Source organism: Mastigoproctus giganteus, chromosome 12 (assembly GCF_048544385.1).
Source record: "Mastigoproctus giganteus isolate SK-2022 chromosome 12, ASM4854438v1, whole genome shotgun sequence".
NCBI classification, from domain to species: Eukaryota; Metazoa; Arthropoda; class Arachnida; order Uropygi; family Thelyphonidae; genus Mastigoproctus; species Mastigoproctus giganteus.
The window spans coordinates 163,404,962-163,429,103 of NC_143586.1; the positions used below are offsets into that span (position 1 = coordinate 163,404,962).

Below are 24,142 nucleotides of genomic sequence, written 5' to 3' on the forward strand. Positions count from 1 at the left end.
AGAAAATGCAGCAAGTGTGGTGGTTCTTACATTGAGTGATATTTTCACTAAGTTGAAAGGTTGTATTTTATGTATGTGAGGTATGATTACAATATCTCAGATAATAAAGATGGTTCAGCTTATAGTTCATTGCTTATTGACCCGCCCATATAGAAAGGTATTATACTGTAAAGTGTAATATCTTTCTGTGTACTTGTTACTATTTTCTGATTGTAGATACCTGTGTCACCTGTTCAGAGAGAGAGAGAGAGAGAGAGAGAGAGAAGGATTGGATCATCGGTATTACATTAATTTAATGATGTACTTTTTTTTATTGTTTCGAGTGCATTGCATCTGATATTTCTAATTAATTATATCATATCCAATCTTAAAATTAGCATATATCAGATTAGATTAGTAGTGGCAAACTTATACAGTACATGAGCCAAAAAAAATAGTATCAGTATTGCATTGAAATAATACAATGAACTATGAATTAAAAGATCGATCAAACATGCACTAAGGAGATTTTAAAGGAGTGTGTCAGGAACCAGTTTGAAGCAAATGATGCAAGTGAATGAATTAATTTGAATGAATGTAAAATATAGGTGATTGGGTTATATTTATTTCCCACAAAGTTGTGGGAAATAAATATTACAAAATTTATTGTATATATATATATATACAATATATATATATATATATATATATATATATATATATATATATGTATATTAAAATTATAAAAACACAAAAAAAACATCTTTTCATCAGAGACAAAAAATATAATAACAGTATAAATTTAATGTAAGTCAGGTATTCTATTCTATTTGTCAAGCTATGAAGATTATTTAGAAATCTGTAAAACCAACATAAATTTCATATTAGGCCAAAACTGGTGATAATCTTTTGTACAATTATTGATTAAAATCTGTTGGCAGTATTGAGCACTAATGTGGCACCATCCACTGGCATTATTTGGAGACTATCAGTTTTCAAGATCAGCATCTTTACTGTAATGTATCTGAAATAATGATTCCACATTAAAAACTTAATATTGAAATAGTTTGAAAAATTAACTTCTGAAGCCACTCTATGATATTTTCCCTCCAATGACAAAGCTTGAGCTTATACCCCTTAAATATTATTATGTTTATCCATGAGTTGAACTAAAATTATTAGTATTGTTTTTAATTGATTGACCTCATTAAGAGGATGAATCTGTTATTCATTTCATTCTTACTGGTTTTGGAGCTATTTGACTCCATCTACAGACAACAGCTATCTATCTGTAGATGGAGTCAAATGATAGCTTCGATTACTGAGTTTATGTTGAACAGTGAATGTATGTTGAATCTGAATGCGTTGACAAGCAGTGCACTTAAGGAAACTTTAAATTGAAAATGCTTTTGTTATGTGCACAGTTTAACTTGTATTAATGGGTTGTGTTGGCACAATGTGCAGGGTCCCAAGTTCTTTCCATTTATGATGCTATTTATTTCTATACTTAATCAGTTCTTTGTCACATTGTAAAGCCTTTTAAGGATAGTTACCTTACCTGTTCTTATTATTTGAATAACCCAACTAACCCTACTAATTTCTATCCTCTGCTCAGTCACTTGATGGCACTGCTCCTGCCTCCACAAGGTGTGGCCAGAAATCTCAGAAGTAACTTTAACTCTCCAGGGCGGAAAGGAGCAACCATGGACTGCAATGGATTCTCACCACATTGGTCCTTGGAGCTCCACTGATCATGGCACTAGCCATATCTTTATTAGATATGGCTTAATCACAAAAGATTAGGGGCTCTTCAAAATTTATTGAAATTTTTGAGGGAGCTTGTGGGAGGTCTTAAAATTCTTCAAATATTTTTCAGGTAGCTGGTGTAGGTCAAAAAATAAATTCTTTAAAATGTTTGAGCCATCTGGGTGCATGTTTAAAAATTCAGTTGATGTTACCGTTTCGGAAACTGCAGGTCTCAAATTTTTTAAAAAATGTATTTTAAAATTTGTTTAGCCATACACAATTTTTAAAATAAGTGCTAGCCCTTTAGCCCTTTTCAGTAATTCATTTAAAGATACTAATCACAGTTGCTGTCTTCAAATGATAAATAAAATAAAAATAGCATCTTTAAACAATAAATCAGCATTTTTTTGCATCTTTTTTAACTATTTCACCCCCTCCCATCTTTTGATAAACAAAAAATCTTATGGTACCTTTCTTCAAACTTACCTCAAATAAAAAAAAGAATTCTGTGTAATATAATGGTGTGTTGGAAAAAAGAATTTTGATTTTCATGTTTTATATGACATGTGAATACTTCATTAAATGTTACTGATTATGATTTTTTTTAAAATACATGTCTCCTGCCCCCTAAGATAATTTAAAGAGTTTTTTGTTTATTCTTCATGACTGCCAATAGGGTGATGCTTACAAAATAGACAGGATACAAGAACAGCACCATATTTAGCAGACATGTGGGCTAGAGTCATTGTCAGTTCAGATTGTATATTACTATACCCTTATTTGATCACTCAGTTATAGTGTTCTGTGAATTAGATAATATATTTATCAAAACACTTTGTGCATATTTTTATATAACCAGCTATGTTTGTATTCTGTCAAGCTAATGATGCTATCTGTGGAATTTTCTTTATCAGAATTGTTTACAAATAATGAAATGTTAGCAGAGTTGGCATGAGGCCCAGTGCAATTATTTTTCAGAGGCCCCTACTTATTTTGACTTTGTCCACGTACTAATTGAATCCATCTTATATGATATAGTATATACTGTATGAAGCATATTGGTTATCACTGAAACATGCACACAGAGGTTTATCATTTAATTTACATGAATGTACCCTTAATCTTAATTTTTTATTAAGGTTAAAGGTAGGTAGATCGTAGGCATAGCTTAGCTTAACTCATAGTAATCCAGTTAGTTTGATGAAAGTTTCAATGTGTACATAGTAGTTATGAAATTTTAAAATTCCGATTAGTAGCTATTTTTTAACTTAAAGAAATTATGAATTTAAAAAAATTAGAAATTACTAAATTATGAGCTTTAAAAATTGTTAAAATTTGCCTAAGAAAGAAAAGTGCGCATTCCATTCTATAGTTGTCTAACTACTATACCAATTCACTATACCAATATGTAGTTGTCAACAACTGCATATTGGTATAGTGAATGGTACTTTACTGTGGTGAGTCCATCGTAACGCGATTTGATTGTACAGAAAATCAGTTGTAAATCTGTATTTTTAATAACTACGTGAAACTTTGCTTCATTGGGGCAGCCGCTTAATCGGGCCAAAATTGACTAGTCCTGATGTGTCCCAAATAACCGGAATCGACTGCACTACCATTGTTATCCAAAAATTTTCAAAATTTTATCAAATTTGGTTGTTTTAGTATTTTTAATTTTCCAAACTTTGCATTGACAATTTAGAAATTCCAGTAAAATTGAAATTTTTTTATTGGTCCCTAGAATTCTGAATTAACAAGGTTCTGTTGCACTTAGTATATACAGGGTGTCCCAAAAATATTGGTACAAACGTTTAGGGGAGGTAGGTAACATCTAAAGAAATGTGAATCGCATAGGAACCCATAGGAAACGTCACCGTACGTTGGTAGATGGTGCTGTTCATCAGTTCGCGAGAGGGAAAATTTCTGGTTTACTCATTCAAGCAGTAGTCGCCGCATGAAGAGCATGCATCGATGTATGAACTGTGAGTTGGCAGACATGCACCTAGTGTATGGGTTAGGAGAGGGCAATGAACGAGCCGCTCAATGAATTTATGGAGAACGCTTCCCAGACAGACATGTACCGGACCACCGTTTGTTTGTGCGTGTGCATCAAAATTTGTGCAATTATGGGTCATTTAGAGATAACAGGAGTAGTGTGGGCAGAAATAGTTCGACGCAAACTCTCGCCATGGAAAAAAGTGTGTTGAATGCCGTCCAGAATAATCCTACTACCTTTGCCTCTGCCTTAGGAGTGTCTCATTGCAGTGTACAGTGTGTCTGGCATGACGATTCCTTACACCCCTTTCATCTCCAAAGGGTTCAGTTACTATTCCCCCAAGATCATCCTGCACGTGTGGCTTTTGCGCAGTGATTTCTCCAAGAAAGTGTTCAAGACTTGAATTTTCTAGCCTATGTTTTGTTCACGGATGAGGCTTATTTCACTTGGGAAGGCTTATTCAATCAGCACAGTGCTCATGTGTGGGCTCACGACAACCCACACGGTGTCGCCCCCATGTGGCACAACATTGCTTCACAATAAATGTGTGGGCAGGTATGGTCGGTGACTGCTTAGTCGGCCCATACCTGTTACCATCCCGCATGAACTCTGCTAAATATTGGATCTTTCTTGAACAAGTTCTACCAGGGTTACTTGACGATGTTCCAGCAAATGTGAGACACAACATTTGGTTTCAACATGATGGGGTGCCTGCCCATTATGGAAGGTGTGTTTGTGACCATTTGAACAGGCATTTTGGGTGGCGCCTCCATAGCCAGGTGGGAAGGAGCAGCAGTGCGTAGCACACGCTTCTTGATTAGACCGGGGTTCAAGCCTGTCACCACCAAATACGGAGGATGCGGAAAGGTCAGGGAATGACTACCACATATCCTGGAGCAATATGGCCTTAGTTGCTAATGCTCCTAAAAACTAAATAACAACAACAGCGTTTTGGGCGTCGATGGATTGGCCGTGGCGGACCCATTGCCTGGTCCCCACACTTACCTGATTTATTGAGCCTTGATTTATTTCTGTGGGGGGGCCCCTTAAATCTATCGTGTATGAATCGCCTGTGGAGACGGAAATGGATCTCGTGGCGAGACTCGTCTGCACTGCCGCTACTGTCAAAGGAACTCCAGCTGTGTTCAACCGTGTCCACCAATCTATGCTGTGTCAGTGTCACGCATGCATCGTGTCTCGTGGTGAAACCTTCGAGCATCTGTTGTAACATCATGAAATGCATCCATCTCGTACCCCATTGTTAATATTATGTCAAATAAATGTTTGCCACTAATTACTGTCTTGTGTCATTTCTGCTTCTTGTGCCTCTGCTACTACTTTCCCGTGACGTTTCTGGTTATGGGTTCCTATGCGAATCACATTGCTTTAGATGTTACCTACCTCCCCAAAAGATTTGTACCAATATTTTTGAGACACCCTATAGCAGAAGACATAATGGATAGTTTTTTTTTTAAATAGTTTGTGCATTGAATTAAAATGGTTTGTATGATTTAGCTGAGAGCAATCATCCATTACACCCATAATGTCTATAAAATATTAAAGATAATAGAAAATAATAGAAAAAGTAAATCAATCAAATAATACATACAGGGATTTAAGAAAATGCAAAAAAAAATTATTATCGCTTTTTACCCACAATCCAGATGACTTCAGTTGGGGCCAACCACCCAGACTGAAGGCAAAAAACGACAAGAAGTTCTCTGTTTCTGTAATTATCAATATATGCTAAGTAATTTAAATCTAAACCAAATATAAATCAAATATAGTAATTAAAAAGTTAAGAAATTTTAGAATCAAAAGTAAGAAAATATAAGTAAATTATAAATGTAAGCATATATTAATCATCGTTGACTATTTCTTATCTATACCACTATTTTTTGCCTTTTTGGAGTTCAGGTTCTATTATTCGTCTCCTTTAGTTTTTCTTCTTACTATCTGCATGTTTCTCTTTGCCTTTACTTAGATTTGATTGGCTAATTGATTAATTATTTATTTATATTTATTTTTACCGTATCCATCACATAGGGGACACCACATATTATTTTGATGACTATTACATTATATCCTGGATACGGTAAATATGTAGTATGTATTATATATTTAATCTTATTTTAATCATTAAATTACGTTCTCTGTCGGGTCAACGATGATTAATATATGCTTACATTTATAATTTACTTATATTTTCTTACTTTGGATTCTAAAATCTCTTAACTTTTTAATTACTATATTTGATTTATATTCACCCTATATTGGTTTATATTTGGTTTAGATTTAAATTACTTAGCATATATTGATCATTACAGAAACAGAGAACTTGTCGTTTTTTGCCTTCAGTCTGGGTGGTTGGCCCCAGTTGAAGTCATCTGGATTGTGGGTAAAAAGCGATAATTTTTTTTTTTTGGCATTTTCTTAAATCCCTGTATGTATTATTTGATTGATTTACTTTTTCTATTATTTTTTATTATCTTTAATATTTTATATATATAGTTATTGTGAAAGATTTTATATAATAGATTTGTTTTTGCAGAATAAACCTTTAATACCTCTTCAATCTGATACTGATCAAGAGACAGGTCAAAGAGTTCTTACATGTTTTATGCTACCTCAGGTACCCTTAGAAGAAGGTATGTATTTTCTAGTGCACAAAAGGTGATAGTTCTAAATTTGTTAAATATTTTTGTTAGCACAACTGATATAATATTCATGCTGATTGTCATTGATTTTCTGTAATTTCTGCCAGTTAACACTTAGATTGATGATGCCATTCATAGATTATGAAACAAAAATTAATGAACTTCGAAGTACTGATTAAGTCATAAAATGCGAATTTGTATGAATATTGGAGACATGTTACTCAGATAAGGGATGCAGAACATGAACATGGTGAGTAAAATGTGTACAGAAAGTACAAAACAGGAGAGAAGGAGTTTGGGGAGGGTTGTGATCTTGGTTAAGAAGCATGCAGAATCTAGCATAGTGTACACAGTTTGTGGTTGCAATGTTGAGTCAGTTTGGTGTGATATAACAAAAATAACAGTAGGAGTGTGTTATAGGCCAAATGACTGTGATAAGGATAACAAATAACTATACAGCAAAGATAATGGGCCAGTAATTCAGAATTTCTTATTGTGGGGATTTTAACTTTCCAGATATTAATGACAAATTGTGTATTGGTCAGAAATCAATCAGATTATCAGCAGTGACTCTTTGTGTATTAGAAATCTCCAGATAAAGGCCACTAGGTGGCAGTGACCACAAAGTATTGATTAGATCCAATTATAAAGATAAAACTGCTGTCAGAAGTAAAGGGGAAGAAATTTTTCTTTTGTAAAGGAGGCTACAGATGTCTGACAATTTTTAAATTCTATTCAGTGGGACCAACTGATGATATTACTAACTGCAAATTCTAAATGGGAAGCATTCAGGGAAGCAATCATAGAAGCTACTAAGCTTTTTTATATCAACAAAGAGATACTTTGTTGATATAAAAAATTGTTGATACTTGGTCAAGGTTAGACCTCAATGGATATCAGATGAAACTAGTGGCAGAGAAGAAAAATATATGGTATGCATATAAATTATTATGGGTTACAGGAACTGACAGTAAGTACAGGTCGACCATCACTAATCCGGCCACCCGTAATCCAGTTCCACCACTAATTCGGACATAATTTCCACGAAAGTAATTTCAAATTTCCTGGATCGGCGCACTAACCTGCCACTACTGTTTTGGTGGCGTTGGTTGCAGCATCAGCTGTTGGCTAACTCGTAAACACTGGTAAGCCATTCCTACTTATTTTTCTGCATTTATCATTATAACCTGCTTACATTTAGCCCCAGCTTTTACTAGTTAGCGCCAACAGCTGATGGTTGCAGCATCAGCTGTTGGTGCTAACTAGTAAACACTGGTAAACCATTCCTACTTGTTTGTTGTTTTTCTGCATTTATCATCATAAGCCATGGTTCCAATGCATCAAAGAAGTGTTTCTTGTGGTGTAAAGCGCAAACACTGTACAATGTCCGTAACCAATAAAGTTGAACTTCTGAAAAAGCTTGACAGCGGTGTATCTGTGAGAAGCTGTTGTGAATTATACAGCATTGGCTCTTCAACAGTGTATGACATAAAGAAACAGAAAGAAAAATTGCTCCAGTTCTTTGCCAACAGTGGATCAAAGAAACAGATGGGCATAAGGAAAACAATGAAAGACAGAAAGAGTTCAGAACTGCATAAAGTGCTGATAATGTGGATTAAGCTCCGTGTAAGTGAAGATGTCAAGCTGTCTGGAGATCTGCTGAAGGAAGAAACTAAAATTTTTCATAAAGAACTTGGACTAGATTACGAGTGCAATTATAGTGAAGGTTGGCTTCAGCGCTTCAAGCAGCGACATGGCTTAAAGTTTCGTGCAGTGTGTGGCAAAAAATATTCAGCGGACAAGGAAGCAGCTGCTGCATTTGTTGATAAGTTCGCCAAGTTAGTTTCTAATGAAAAATTAAGTCCTGAGCAGGTCTACAATGCCGATGAGACTGCCTTGTATTGGAGATGTACTCCAAGAAGAACTCTGACAACTGAGGATGCAGCATCACCAACAGGTTATAAAACACCGAAAGATCGTGTCACTGTGCTGAGCTGCTCTAATGCTGCCGGAACCCACAGATGTAAGTTTCTGGTCATCGGCAAAAGTTTACGTCCCGGGGACTTCAAAGGTATGACACAGTTTCCAGTGATTTACCATGCTAACAAGAACGGATGGATTACAACTAACATTACACTGGAATGGTTTGAAATATATTTTGTTCCCGAAGCAAGAGCTCACTGTGACTCTGTTGGCCTGGACCACAACTGTAAGATAATGCTTATTTTAGACAACTGCTTTGCACATCCGAAAGCAGAACTTCTGGTAAAAAATAATGTTTTCAGTGTCTACCTCCCATCTAACTGTACGTCATTAATTCAACCCCTGGACAATGGCATATTACATTCTCTTAAGTGTAAGTATCACTCCCTGTTTATGAGGTGCCTACTTAGTGCAGTTAACTCTGGAAGACCAGTACAGGAGTTTCTTAAGGAATTTAATGTGAAAGATATGGTTTACTGCATTGCCAATGCTTGGAAGTGTGTAGAGGCATCCACACTAAAAAATGGATGGCATAAATTGTGGCCAGGTTTAATTATGGCCAGCTGCAGACCCAAATATTTGGGTCTGCAGCTGGTGAAGACACTGCAAATGACTTTACAGGATTTAGGGTTTCAAAGGAAAAGCAGATTATGCACGAACTTCTTTCTTTCACTCTTGATCTAACTAATCCTGCTGCCAAGGATCTTGCATTGAAAATGGATGAAGATAACGCTGAGGAATGGATGAATGTAGATGACACTGTAGCTACTGTTCATCATTATACTGACTCAGAAATCATGCAGATGGTTGTAAGTTCAAAGAAAGAAGATAGTGGAGAAGAAAGCAGTGATACAAATGAGGAAGATGTAGCAGAAAGAATCTCTATTGATAGGTTAATTCAGTTGACAGGTGAAGTGCTAAAAGGTCTAGAGCAATGCAGTTTTATAACTGAACAAAAAATAATGAACGTTTACATGCTGCAGGATAAACTAATCAAAGAAAGAAAGATCAAAATATATGAAACAGCTTAGCTTGCAAGACATGTTCAAAAAAAAAAGCTAAAAATCGTGTAACAGAGTAGTCAATATTTAAAAGTCCAGTGCCATCAACTTCAACTCATCCAGATATGCTGCCACCATCATCACCAGTTCCTAAAGATGTTGTGCCAGTTTCGGTCAACAGAATTACTGTACCTGTACCCTTTATTTTACCTGTTCTTCATTAAAATTTCACTTGCTTTTCATTTAATGTTTCTTTTTCCTTTATTAACCAACTTATACTGATTTACAAGGTATTTTAAAGTTAGGAGGGGAGAAAGCAGTGACGTACGGTTTGTAACTCCGACCACTCTCTGCGTTTCCCCTCTTCTTGAGGACTGCATGTGGCGGATGTTACATGATATAACAGTACAGTACATTGGAGCTGAAACACAACAAAATTAATGGCAAAACAGCAATTTTTTTTGGAGCATCAAGTAACAGAAATGCAATTTATTCAGACAAGACAAAATGTTACGTAACATAACAACATCTCAGAGTTAAAATGAAGAAAAATTAACACGAAATGTGCAATTTTTTTTTTTTTTTTTCAAAACAAGAAACAAAAAGTAATACCACGTGCGTCCGACGACCGGTTTTTGCTCGAATCCCTCCTGAAGTCTCGTAAAAACCTAACTATTTTCACTAAACACAAATGGAAGTTGACTAACACGTGCAATTAACAATAAAATTCCTCTTTGTACAGTATATGCACAATACGTCAATAGAATTTTTCTTTTTAAAGTATGTAACAACTGACACAATACTGTGTTAGGTTAATGAGATGGAAAAAAAAACTCACCCCATTTCTTCCAAGTTTCACTTTTTTTTAACTCAGGATGACACCAGGAAAAATACGAACAATTCATAAATATATTTCCAAGTTTCACTTTTCTTTAACTCAGGACGACACCAGGAAAAATACGAACAATTCATAAATATATTTCCAAGTTTCACTTTTCTTTAACTCGGGATGACACCAGGAAAAATACGAACAATTCATAAATATATTTCCAAGTTTCACTTTTCTTTAACTGAGGACGACACAGGGTGCCACGTGGAAACAGAACCCAGCAAGCAAATGTGACTATGAAACAATATGAATTTCACATTTATCTCCGCAATAATGTTGTGTCACATGACGTCCATCTGAAACGAAGAGCAGAATGCAGTGGGTGGGCAGAGCAACAACTGTCAATCACTGCTTTCCCCTTCTTCTCGTCGCCATTTTGAAGGTTGCACTGCTAAGTGGAGTCGGCCATTCCGGCTCTTCACTATCAAAGCGGCCATGATGAATTTTCTTACGTAAGTCAACAGAATTACTGTACCTGTACCCTTTATTTTACCTGTTCTTCATTAAAATTTCACTTGCTTTTCATTTAATGTTTCTTTTTCCTTTATTAACCAACTTAACTTGTACTGATTTACAGCATATTTTAAACGTAGGATGAGGTGGTTAGCTGTTGGGTAAACTGAATGTGCTAATCTAACCACCGCTGATCCGGCAAACTCACTAATCCGGCACCCCACAGGTCCCAACGATGGTCGACCTGTATAAACTAGTCTGTATAAGTTGGTTAGGCAGGCTAAGGCATATTGCAGAAAAAGTCTCAGGCAATTAAAAGTAGCAAAGATGTCCTTATATAATATTAACAGTAGAAGGAAAGGGATGAATCATTGGTCCACTCAGTATGAATGGTATTAGTATTAGTAGTGGTCATATAGTGCAAGGAAGCATAAGGCTTATGCTGCACCAGCCAACAAAAAATAAATTAAGAAAGAAAAAAAAGAGTAAAATAATAATAACAATAAATTAAATAAATAGACAACCTAAGCGTTTCCCTCCTCCCGTAGGTAACTAAAATTCAAAGGTCCAGCTGACCTTTTAATTTCCCCAAACTATCAGCTTCTACCACCCATGTAGGTAACTTATTCCAGTAATTTATAACTCGCTGGCTAAAATAAAATTCCTGCAATCCAGTGTAAACCTCTCCCTGCAGTAACTTGAATTTATGGCCCCTAATTATAGAATCATTTTATAACCGTGAAAATTTCACCTCCCTTCATTTTACTTTTGCCTTCAGAGCCTTAAACATCTTGATCAAGTCTTCCCTAAGGTGCCTAGTTTCCAAGCTGTGCAACCCACATATTTGTTGTCTTTCCTCATATGGATGCCCTTTTGCTGATCTCACCAGGCAAGTTGACTGTCTCTGGACTCTTTCAAGAAGTGTGATGTCTTTTTTTCAGGTGCGGTCTCCATACTTGAACTCAGTATTCTAAGTGTGGTCTAACAATAGCCTTGTATAATGGGATTATGACGTTCTTATCTCTATTAGTAAATGTTAGATAAATCATCGATAGGACACCATGGGCCTTCCTTGAAACCTGTCTACAGTGCTCAGAGGACTTCATGTCTGACCATATCATAACTCCCAAGTCCCTTTCTTCAACTACTGACTTTAGTTCAACTCCACCAAGTGTATAAATTATTTTGGTGTTACTGTTCCTAGGTGTAAGACTTTGCACTTTGCTGGATTAGTGGAAAGCTGCCACTTTTCTGACCATTCCTGAAGTCTATCTAGGTCACTCTGAAGAAGCTCTGCTTGTCAATGATATCATTAACTACTCCACCAATCTTTACATCATCTGCAAATTTAGACATCATGCTATGTATCCCTTCATTAATATCAATGAAGAAAATCGAAAACAACAGTGGTCCCAATACTTGATCCCTGGGAAACCCCACTTCTTATATTAACCCAATATGAGGAATAACCATTTATCACCGGCCTCTGACTCCTGCTCCGAAGCCATCCTGCTATCCATCTAAGGATTTTTCCTGTGATTCCAACCTGTTTCATCTTATAAAGCAAGCTGGAACTGACAGCTCATGAGGGACTGTGTAGAAGTAACTGCCCATGTGGGACTGAGTCAAATGCTTTGCTGAAATCTAAATAAACAATGTCGAAATTATTCCCTAAATCCAGCCCATTCAGCTTTTATTTAATGGTATATATACATTCAAGGCTTCTGTGATTAATGTTTTAAAGGTATATGATAATTCAATTGTATATGCTCTTTGTGAGATATCTATCCAGTTAGAGGCCATGGAGCACCTTAAACTGTCATAATTTCCTTTTCTTAAATTATAAAACTCTGTAAAAATAGCAGATTTGTTAAACATGGTTTTCCCTTTACAAAACCATGTTGCATATCCTTCAGAATTCCATTTCTATCTAAATGATCCTGAATTTCACCCTTGATCCATTGCCTCCATGATTTTCCCTTCTACTGAAGTTAGACTGAGTGGTTGGTAATTTCCCACTACACTCTTAGAACCACCTTTATGTATAAGTGTTACCTTGGCGCTTTTCCAATCCAATGGAAATGGAATCTCTCTTGAGTCCAGTGATGCTCTCATAATTAGCCTCAATGATTTTATGCACTCACTTGCCGCCTCCCTTAAAATTATAGGGTATATGCTCTAAACCCCAGGAGCCTTACTCTCCTGTAGGCTCAAAAGTTTTTTCATTAAATAATTGCGAAATTTTAATATCATTAATTGCACATTTTTCAATTTCACTCCCATAATTTCTCATTGACATAAAGGGTTTTTCTTCTGTAAATATCAATACAAAGTAACTGTTGAGTTCATTTGCAACATCAGTTGAGGTATCTAATACTATCCCACGTCCATTACATAAGGGTCAGATTTGGTTTGTCATTCTCTTCTTTGCATTTATATATGTGAAGAATTCCTTATCCCCACTCTTTGCTCTCTTGCCAGCAATTTCTCATAATCTGCCTTTGCCAGATTAACCTTTTCTGTGGCATTATTACAGATCAGTTTGTAGCTGTTATAGGCTGCAGTACTTTTTATTGCTCTGTAACTTTTCGATGCCCTCTTTTTCTGCTCAAGTAACCTGGCAACTTCATTATTCATCCAACTTGGAATCCTGCTTGTGGAGTAGTTTTTTTAATGGTATATATACATTCAAGGCTTTTGTGATTAATGTTTTAAAGGTATACGATAATTCAATTGTATTTGCTCTTTGTGAGATAGTTAGAGGCCATGAAGCACCTTAAACTGTCATAATTTCCTTTTCTGAAATTATAACCCATTCCTCTGCCTTTAACTACTGCTACCTCTCTCTTCGTTGTCCATCATTGAACTCCATGGTCACTTCCTACTACTGGTTCCTGTACTGTCAGCCCTATCATCTTGGTTATGGGTGATGATCAGGTCTAGGATATTCTTTTCCCTAGTACTTTCCCCTGACATGATACAAATAACAATCATCTTGTTGAGTTTTCCTCCCATTTGCTCCAATCAATGAAAGGCAAAATACCCATAATAAGACATTGATGCTTACTTGCCCAATCCATTTGCATGTGGAGGCTCTCATCATAGTCTTCACACTCACCTGGCCTGTAGATTACTCCTACTCTTATTATACTTTTGCTTCCAACTATCTAACACTATACAGATTCTATACTAGCATACGAAACATCTCATTCTGGGAAAGCTTTTGTTGAGCTCAGGCTGCTTTTGATAAGAAGCATGTCCCCACCACCCCTTCTACCTACCCTATCTTACCTAAATATATTGTACATACCATACTGAAACTCATCATCCTCTATCTCCAGGTGGCACCACATTTCTGTAAGCCCAATTATATCAGTATTACCTAACTAGCAGCTCAAATTCACTCATTTTATTGATGACACTTCTGACATTACTGTATAAACAATTAAGTCTTAGTGTTCTTGTATAGTTAACTACCCTGACACACACCTTGAAGTTAAAGCTTGCTTCCCTGGTTTTAGCTACCCACTCATTTGAAACATTTTTGCCCTCACAACATCTTGCCAATATGTTGTGTTGCGGTAACAAATAAAACTTTTAAGGTATGTGCAAGAGTTACTTTGATCACTATTATCAGATAAACGTGTACCCTTGTCCCTCCAAATTAGCAGTTTTCCTGAACCTCTACGGTATCCCAATGATACTGGCAAAAAATCTTGCACCACCTTTGTTTAAATTTATCCTTTCTATACAAAAAAAAATTTCTTTTACCTACAAGTGCAGGCCAAGCTGATAAAAATTTCCCCCTAAAAGCCTTGCAGGTTCCTTCAAGTCTTGAGTTAATTCGCAAGGCTTTCAGCATATAATCCCTGCTATGGTGCTTGGGCAGAATTGCAGACACATAGACATTGCGACCTAACTTGTTGCATTTCTTCAGCATGATCCTATATCTGTTAGACAGATATAGGATCATTAGATTTTGTGAACTAATATCATTAGTTCCTACATGAATAATAATTTATTCTTTTTTAAAATCTGACAATCTATGATTGTCGGATTTTATGTGGGGGATGCTGATAAATTCTCAGCCAAACCAACTTCCTTTTTTTTTTTTTTTTTTTTTTTTTGACAAATAGGTGTCAAATATATGAAAGAGCATATCTTTTTTATGTTAAATAGCCCAGTTGCCTCAAAAAATCCTAACGTTCATTTCTATTTTTACGGGTTGCAAATGCCGCCTCCGTAGCCAGGTGGGAAGGAGCAGCAGTGCATAGCACACTCTTCTTGATTAGACCGGGGTTCGAGCCCGTCACCACCAAATACGGAGGATGCGGAAAGGTCAGGGAATGACCACCGCATATTCCCGGAGCAATATGGCCTTGGTTGCTAATGCTCCTAAAAACCAAATAACAAACAAACGGGTTGCAAAAAAAAAAAAAAAACTGTTGCCTGAAGATAGAGGCAGGTATGAAATGCCTGTTGGGATCTACTGGGAAAAATGCCAAGGAAATTCATGCTGATAAGTTGGCGATGTTAGGTGAACAATATCCATACTATTTAACCTTCAAAAAAGCTAGATTGCAAAATCTAAAATGGATTTTATTGAGGATGCAGAGAGGACAAGAATACCAGTTTCTGCGACACTGCCTGAAAATGTTAATGCCATTGATACCATGATACTGTCTAATCGACAGATTTCTGGTAAGTCATTAGCTGAGACTCTAGGCAGGTCCAGGGAATGTGTTGGATATGTTATTAGTAATAGCAATAATATTTGCAAGGAAGCCACAGGCTTTTTCTGCACTGACAAAAAAAAAACCCACCAAGTAGATAAGAAAATATAAATTATATGCTTACATCCTCACACAGGCAACTATCCAGTTGACCTTTGAATTTATTCAAATTGTCAGCCTCAACTACCTGCAACAGCAACTTTTTCCAGCAATCAAAATTCACTGGCTAAAAGAAAACTTCCTACAATCTAATCTAAACCACAACCCCTGTAGTATGAGGTTTAGATTTTTCATTTATTCGTGACATTTTGGTCATAGAAGCTTTCTGCCAAATGGTTCCCCAGATGTTTGAATGTTGATCAAAAGTGATAATGTCCTGTGTTCAATTGCCATTCTTCACCATTTTGAGCAAGGTGCCAATGATTTTTGGCACAAATTGCAGCCCTGGATGAAAAATAGTTGTTTCATTATGATTCAGAGACCAAAGAACAGTTGAGTGGAGGCACAGTGGCTCCGTCCCCATCCAAAGAAGTACTCAGAGGTCTTCCGGGAAGGTCATGGCCTCTGTGTTTTGGGACAAGAATGTGATTTTTTTATGGACTACCTTAAAAAGGGTAAAATGATAACTGCTCAGCAAAAAAATTCATCACTTTTGGACAAACTAAAGGAGGAATTGAAGGTTAAATTCAAGGGAAAACTTACCCAAGGAGTGCTATTTTTTACAGAACATTGCTCCGGCACATACACGGCACATGAAACACATGCCAAATTGGCAGAACTAGGCTTCTGGCTTCTTCACCCCCCCCCCCCTCAATATTCACCAGCTCCTCTCCCTCAGACTACTGCCTCTTCCCAAATCTGAAAAAACATTGAAAGGGTAGCAAATTTGCATCAGATGATGATGTCATATGAGTAGCAGAAGTTTGGTTTTGGGAAGCAGTCTTTCAATTTCTGTTTCTGAGGTTTACAAGCCTAGACGTTGTTGTGGAAAGTGTGTGGAATTGAGAAGCCATTATGTTGAATAAACTATGTATATATAATTAGATTTCCTTTATTTCTTTCTATTATAGGCCAAGAAGTTATCAGCATCCCTCTCATGTAACAGTTGATGGTTGATCCTGTTCAAGTTGCTGACAAACTGAACAGACATTTTCATACATATTCATGTGTGAAAAATTCTTTAGGGATGGTATCCCCCTATGCCAGAATTATATCAGATTCTAACAGGGAGTTAAATAATTTTGTGATAATTAAGAGGAAAGCGGAAAAGAAATTGCTGAAGCCAAACCTAAATAAGGCCCCCAAAGCTGTTTGAGTAGTCTGATTGGACACCATAATACAATAACAATGGAAATGGATATGAAAAATAATTTTTACATCATGTATTTAGATTTCAGAAAAGCTTTTGATTTTGTTGCATGTAAAAGATTGTTGTACAGATTGGAGCAGTGTGCCTAAGTAAACCGATAGACATGTCTGAAAGCTAATTGGAAATTTTGTTTTTACATAGATAATCTGGTAATAACATTTTGATTGATAATATTCTGTGCCTTCCTAAAGTAATATCAAAGATAAATCAAAGGAAATGGGTTCCCAATTAGCTTAGAATAAAACGTCTTGTACTGGAAACAACAATTTCAGTATCACTGCAAATAGTAGCAGTCTTGGTACATTGGGAAAGAATAATATTGGAGTATACACTTTCAGAAATATTGGATACCAATTAAAAAAATTTAAAATCATCGTTTGTTATAGAGATTAATAATTTTATGACCATTAGCAATATTTATATCCAAGTCTAAATGATTGGATCTTTCTTGCAACAGACATATGATGCAAGAAAGCAAGCTTATGCAGCATCAGCCAAAAAAAAAAAAAAAAACCCTTCCACTTTACCCCTCAGTTCGTTCGAAATACCTGTCCAGCTGAGCCTTAAATTTATTTAGGCTATCAACTTCCAAAACAAGGGATAGAAGTCTGTTCCACCAACCAACTACCCGCTGGCTAAAGGCAAATTTCCGCACATCTATCCTACATCTGTCTTTCCTCAATTTGAATTTATGCCCTCTCAGGTGATTATTCTGAGCAAGAGGTAGTATCCCATCATCATTGAACATGCTCAAACCATTCAAGGCTTTGTACACCTCTATCAGATCACCTTGCCGGTGCCTAGTCTCCAGACACTGTAATTTGCAAAACTTAAGCCTTTCTTCGTAAGAGCAACCCTTCGTTCCATTCACTAACCTTGTTGCCCTTCTCTCTACTTGTTCCAGCAGCTCTACATCCTTCTTGAAATGAGGCCTCCAGACCTGTATACAGTACTCAAGGTGCGGCCTGACCATTGCCTTATACAGGGGAATAATCACCTCCCTATCCCTGCTAGAAAAATTCCTGTATACCATTGATAAGACACCATGAGCTACTCTTGCAGCCCGTGTGCACTGCTCAGAAAACTTCATATCTGCCTGCACAATTACCTCCAGTTCCTTTTCTTTCTCTGCCACTGTCAGTGTAGTACCACAGAGTTGATACGTTGCTCTGGGATTGCTGTTTCCCATATGTAGTACTTTACATTTGTCAATGTTAAACTTCATTTGCCACCTCTCAGCCCATCTGCTCAACCTTTCCAGATCCTGTTGCAGCAGCATAGCATCAATAGCATCCTTAACAACCCTGCCAACCTTTGTTTGGACATTAAGCTTGATATACCATCATCAATCATTGTTGTTGTTGTTTTCTGTAATTACCATTGTTGTTTTCTGAAAACAACAATGGACCCAATGCTGAACCCTGAGGAACTCCACTAATAACATTAGTCCACGATGAGCAGTGTCCATTAATTACCACTCTCTGTCTTCTGCCACTCAACCATCCCTTTATCCATAGCAACAATTTGCCACCAATGCACACTGCTCCAATTTGTGCAGCAGTCTTTCATGTGCAACAGTATCAAAAGCCTTTCTAAGATCCAAATATATAATATCAAAGTTATTCCCTGCATCCAATTCTTTTGTGACTACATCATAGTATCCAATCAAATTGGTCAGGCAAGACCTTCCCTTAACAAAACCATGCTGTGTCTGAACTATAACTGAATTCTTGTCAAGATGATCCTGCAGTGCTTCTTTAACCAGTGCTTCCATTAATTTTCCTGGAACAGAAGTTAAACTCATAGGTCTATAATTACTTGTGTCAGCCTTTCATCCTCCTTTGTGAATTGGGGTTACATTTGCACATCTCCAGTCTGTGGGTACCTTCCTTGGAAGGTACCCACAGACTGGAGAGTCCAAGGAAGCTCTCATAATTATGGCTAACGGATTGCTTACTTCCTTTGCTGCCTCCTTTAATATAACTGGATAGATCCCATCCACCCCAGGTGCCTTTCTTGTATTTATATTCAACAATTTCTCCTCCACTTTGCTCTCAATTATTACAAGATCATGGAGCTCACTGCCAGTGTTTACTTCATCTATGGCATTCCCCTTCCTGAATAACTCCTCATGTGTGAATATCGATGCAAAATATTCATTTAGTTTGTTAGCTACCTGAGCAGGATCATGAACAATTGAACCATCGATATAAAGTGGACGAATCTGATTCATCCCCTTCCTTCTAGAGTTTACATAAGTAAAGAACGCCTTGCTGTTTTTCTTTGCATCCTTTGCCAAAGATTTCTCATAATCTGCCTTTGCCTGCCTAACCTCCTTTGTAACTTGGTTACAGATCAACTTATATCTATCATAGGTCGCATGTTAATTTATTTGTATCCCATGCATTTTTATTCTCTGCCCATATGTCTCATTAGTTCATCTGACACCCATTTAGGCCTAAACCTTGAACAATATTTCTTAGTTGGTATGTAAAGCCTAGTTGCTTCCGAGATAAGTTCTTTGAATGCTTCCCATTTTGAGTTTGCTCCTGGTAACATCATCAGTTGGTCCCACTGTATAGAATTTAAATACTGTCTCAGACCATCGTAGTCGCCTTTACGAAAGCAATAACCCTTCCCTTTACCCCTGATGGTAGTTACCTCCTTGAGTAAATCCCACTTCAGCACACTGTGATCACTGCCACCTAGTGGTTCCTGTATCTGCAGATTCTTAATGCATGAAGAATCACTACTGATAATCAAATCAAGAGTTCCTTCTAATTTGCTCCCTCTAATTGCCTCCCGAACATGCTGATTTAGAAAGCAATCATCCAATAAATCCACAAAAGCCTTGCTAGTGTGTGAGTGACCAACCCACAAATTCCAGTCAATATCTGGGAAATTAAAATCCCCCATTATAAGACTCTCTGATTTACTGGCCCACCAAACTGACTCGACACTGCACTGTCCAGCGATGTCGACTGGCTTCACTTCCTTGGGTTTTATGTGTTTCTTAACTAATAGCATAACCCCTCCTCCCTTCCTATCCTGTCTATCCTTTCTGTAGACGTTGTACTCCCCAAATTCCAGTTCTGCATTACTTATATCTGTGTGATACCACGTCTCTGATATCCCAACAATATCCGCCTTTGATGCTTTGAGCAATACCTCAAATTCATCAAATTTATTTACTGAACTCCTAGCATTGGTGTACACCCAAGTATACATGCACCTGTTCTTTTTCTTAGCTACCCTAACACAACCCATGTGTTTACTTGTACCCCAATGACTCCTAGCAGTCTCTGAAATATCCTGCATCTTATTTTCCAAGCTGCTGCTCATTCCAAGAGAAGCAGTGCAAGAATCATTTTCACCTCTGCCACTGGCTACTGTTAATCTATTAGTCCTTGTATCCCGCAATCTAGCAGTTTTCCGACCCACCTAACACTGCCTCTATAGCATCAGCAAACATTCTTGCACCTTTTCTATTTAAGTGTATCCCATCCTTGTAGAAGCAGTCTCTCCTGTTAACAAGTACAGACTAGGCTGAAAAAAATCCTATCCCCTGAGCCTTGCACAATCTGTCCAGGGCCGAATTGATCGACAGGGCTCTCATCATATACCCCCTCCTATTGTGTCTGGGCAGAATTGCAGACATTTTCAAATTCAACCCTAATTCACGGCTTTTTTTTTTTTTTTTTTTTTCAACAGAGATTGTTACAGTACATTTATATTCTCAGGAAAAATTAGTTTTAACCAAAACAAGTTTCTGAGGATATAAATGTCCAAAATCATGAGTGAATTTGAATAATTAAGCACACAGAAATCATCACATATCTAAAGATAAGAACATTGTGTGGAAAAGAGGCTTCAGACCAGTAGAGATTAGAAATCATCAACTGTCTAAAGATTTAACCCCAGGGGCTCACATCTGGTGAGTATGGGCTTGACACACCCTGGGTCCTGAGCTGGATATCACCACTCTTTTTTTTTTTTTTTAGTGACTCCTTTCTACTTCTGACTCTCTCTCTGTCTCTCAGGGTAAATCAGAAAAGAGGCTTCAGACCAGTGGAGATATAAATCAATAATAATAGGTAAGGCAGGACTACCTGCCTCACCTATTATTATTAATTTTACCAGAAGGTTTACTTCTGCTGGTAAACCATTATACTATCAAAGACAAAGTTATTAAAAACACGTAGGCATTTCTGTGTTTTTAATCGTCACCTTTATTGAAGCAAATCCATCTCTACAAAATAGATTCCTTCTACATACAAGTGTAGGACACGCTGATAATTTCTTCCAAAAGCCTTGGAGAGTTCCTGAAGCTTTGAGTTACTCCACAAGACTTTCAGCATATAATCCCATCTCTTGTGTCTAGGTAGAATCGCACATTCAAACTTGACTTCTGGCTTTTTTCTTTTTTAGTGTAGTCCTATATTTATCCAACAAATTGTTAGGTCGTGTTCATTTAATATTGCCTCATTATAGCCCTAGTTGCTGATGCACCATTAAAAACCAAACAACCAATCATTTAATATCATTAGTCCTACATGAATAACATTGCTCTTTTTATTCCCTTCCCCATTTGTGAACATCATCAATTGTTGCTCCCAGCAAACCCACCCTGGTTCTAGTCTACCTATCTTTATCGGACTGGGAAAATTTGCTCCGCATGTTTCTCTTTATTTAATGTCATTATTTATTTATTTTATTATTATTTTTTTTTGTATATACCACATCCCGCCTGTCATTTCAAAATTTTTTTAAGTAAAGCAAGGACTAAAGCACCTGAAAACTAGCCTGCACTTTGAGTGGTATTAATACTAGCTAGGATACACAGGCCATATCCACTGGACACATTCCTGCTAACTCTTAGCATGTGACCCATCTCAGTGCCCCAATTGATGTACTCAGTTAATTGTTCAACACAACACATTATCAAAGATTGTATACTGTAATGATATGACAGGTAACTCTATACTCTCTATTGAAAGCTCTAGTTTCTATTTACCCTATGAGGAATATTAGCAGACAGACCAGAAGCAGCAGAAATTTTTAATTACTGTAAAATAAATATAGCAATGCAACAAGATGTATGCATTCAGTAAATTAACAGTGAACAACACTGCAACCATTTGTATAGTGCACCATAGCCATTGTTGCCCATGAACGGTTAGTCACTTACAATAACAATAGAATATGTTGCTTTTGCTTTGTTATTATTGACCAGGACTGGAAATACACTGAAGAATTTCATTATAGTGTTGTTGTCTGTCGGTCCATGTACCATCTGCAAACTACCATTACCTCTTGTTGGGTTTGGGCTCTATTTATTATTATGTATTTTATTATTTTTTTTTTCAAGCTGTTTTAGCATAACCTAAATTACGTCTATTCCACAGATAAGCCTTTCTCACTATTCATTTATTACAGAGATATTATATTTAGCAGTTTTTGATCAAACTAAAACCAACGTGTAGTGTTTTTTGTGTGTGCTAAAACATTCTCTCTGTAAAAAATTTGCACCAGCTAAAAACAGAAAATATATTTACTGACACATATACAATACATTATATAAAGGAGTATGATTTTATATATGTGTGTGTGTGTGTGTGTGTGTGTGTGTGTGTGTGTGTGTGTGTGTGTGTGTGTGCAATTAAATTATCTTACACTATGAAAAAAAATTCATAAAACAGATCTGCATTATTAAGAATAAATTCTAGATGTAAACTTTTTTATAAAATAAAGACATGAAATACCAATTTCAGAATCTCAAGATGAAATTGCTGCTGAAGATAAGGAAATTAATGGAGATAAGGAAGGAAAACAACAGATTAAGTTTGCATTTGATACTGAAGTGGAACAACCTGTAAGGTTTTATTTAATTATTTACTTATATTTTGGATATTTCATATAATAATAATACAATGGAACAAAGTAGTTGTAATATTGCTTTTTTTTTTTATATATTTATTTCTTCTGTATTAATATCACTGCATGATAGCCATCCTAATATGCTAATCTTTATTAAAAACATATCATGTATTTTAAAGGCTGCTAGAAAGAGAGAGAGAGAGAGAGAGAGAGAGAGAGAGAGAGAGAGAGAGAGAGAGAGAGAGAGAGACGTTTGTATTGTAGTTTTAAATGTTTTCCACCAACCTTATGTAGAAATAAAACACAACGAAAACTGGAAACTGGAAACTTGATAACTATGTATTTATAATAAATTATATATGCCTGTATTTACAATAAATTATATTTAACTTTACAACTAAAATATATAAAATATACATTAAAATATACTGGGTTAAGAATAATAAAACATATTAAAATATACTAAATTAAAAGCGATAAAACCATAGCTTTCGAAGGCTCCTGCCTTCTTCTTCAGCAGTATTTTCTTTGGTCTGCGGTGCATCTTTAAATACCAGCAGGTTCACGGTACTCATCATGTGTTTCATTCCCACGCGTTCCGTTCTCTAGTGTTACGGAATCGGGAGTGGGTCATATGGAACCGTTCATCCCTTCTGAGGATAATAGCCTCAAAGAGGGGATGGATCCGCATTCCGCTATCTCTATTAATGTTCACTGTGGAACAGATCCGCAAACTCTCAAGCCACTTGTGGTCCCAGAACTTATGCGCCCGATCAGTGATGATAGCATCGTCCGGGGAGATCTGGTGCTGCTTCTCCCAAAAATGCTCGGCCACGGTGGACTTACCATACTCCACATTTCTTAATGCCTTAGTGTGCTCCCCAAGACGATCTTTGAGACAACGTTTTGTTTCCTCTACATAACACTCCCCACAATCCGGGCATCTAATACTATATACGACCCCACTTGCATTCTCTTTTTGAATGCAAGTGGGGTCGTATATAGTATTAGATGGTCGTATATAGATTAGATAATTATATAGATTCTCCTTTACTTGTGATACGATTGTGTGCAGCCTCCGCCCCGGAAGCTGCACATAACGCGTCTGATAATTTCTTAGTACTCTAGTTATATGCTCGGTTAGACCTGGACAGTAGGGAATGTATGCAGTGGATACTGGCGTAAAAGATTCACCTCTCCTCTGATTTCCTTTAATATATTTTTCTATAATCCTCTGGGGGTAACCATATTTTGTAAGATCTGCCGTGACATTCATACTCTACCTTCCTATCCTCGGAGGTACTACAGTGTGATTTTGCCCTGTCAACTAATGTTCTAACCACACTGTTCCTATGATGGCTGGCTTGAGCTGAATTGTAGTGTGAATATTGACCTTTACACATCGATTTCCTATAGACCTTAGTCTTTAGTTGTTGGTCTTCCTTACAGACCAACACAT

At 36.7% G+C, this 24,142-nt stretch overlaps 1 protein-coding gene across 3 annotated transcripts in view; it reads left to right on the forward strand.

The window, feature by feature from the left end:
• LOC150077559 (uncharacterized) overlaps positions 1-24,142 on the forward strand; it is a 536,301-nt gene that overhangs the window by 157,665 nt on the left and 354,494 nt on the right. For all 3 annotated transcript variants that reach the window (XM_090386199.1, XM_090386201.1, XM_090386200.1), the window contains exons 12-13: positions 6,273-6,369; positions 22,578-22,678. In XM_090386199.1, the coding sequence (XP_090242325.1) occupies positions 6,273-6,369; positions 22,578-22,678 (198 nt within the window). The remainder of the gene's footprint in view (positions 1-6,272; positions 6,370-22,577; positions 22,679-24,142) is intronic.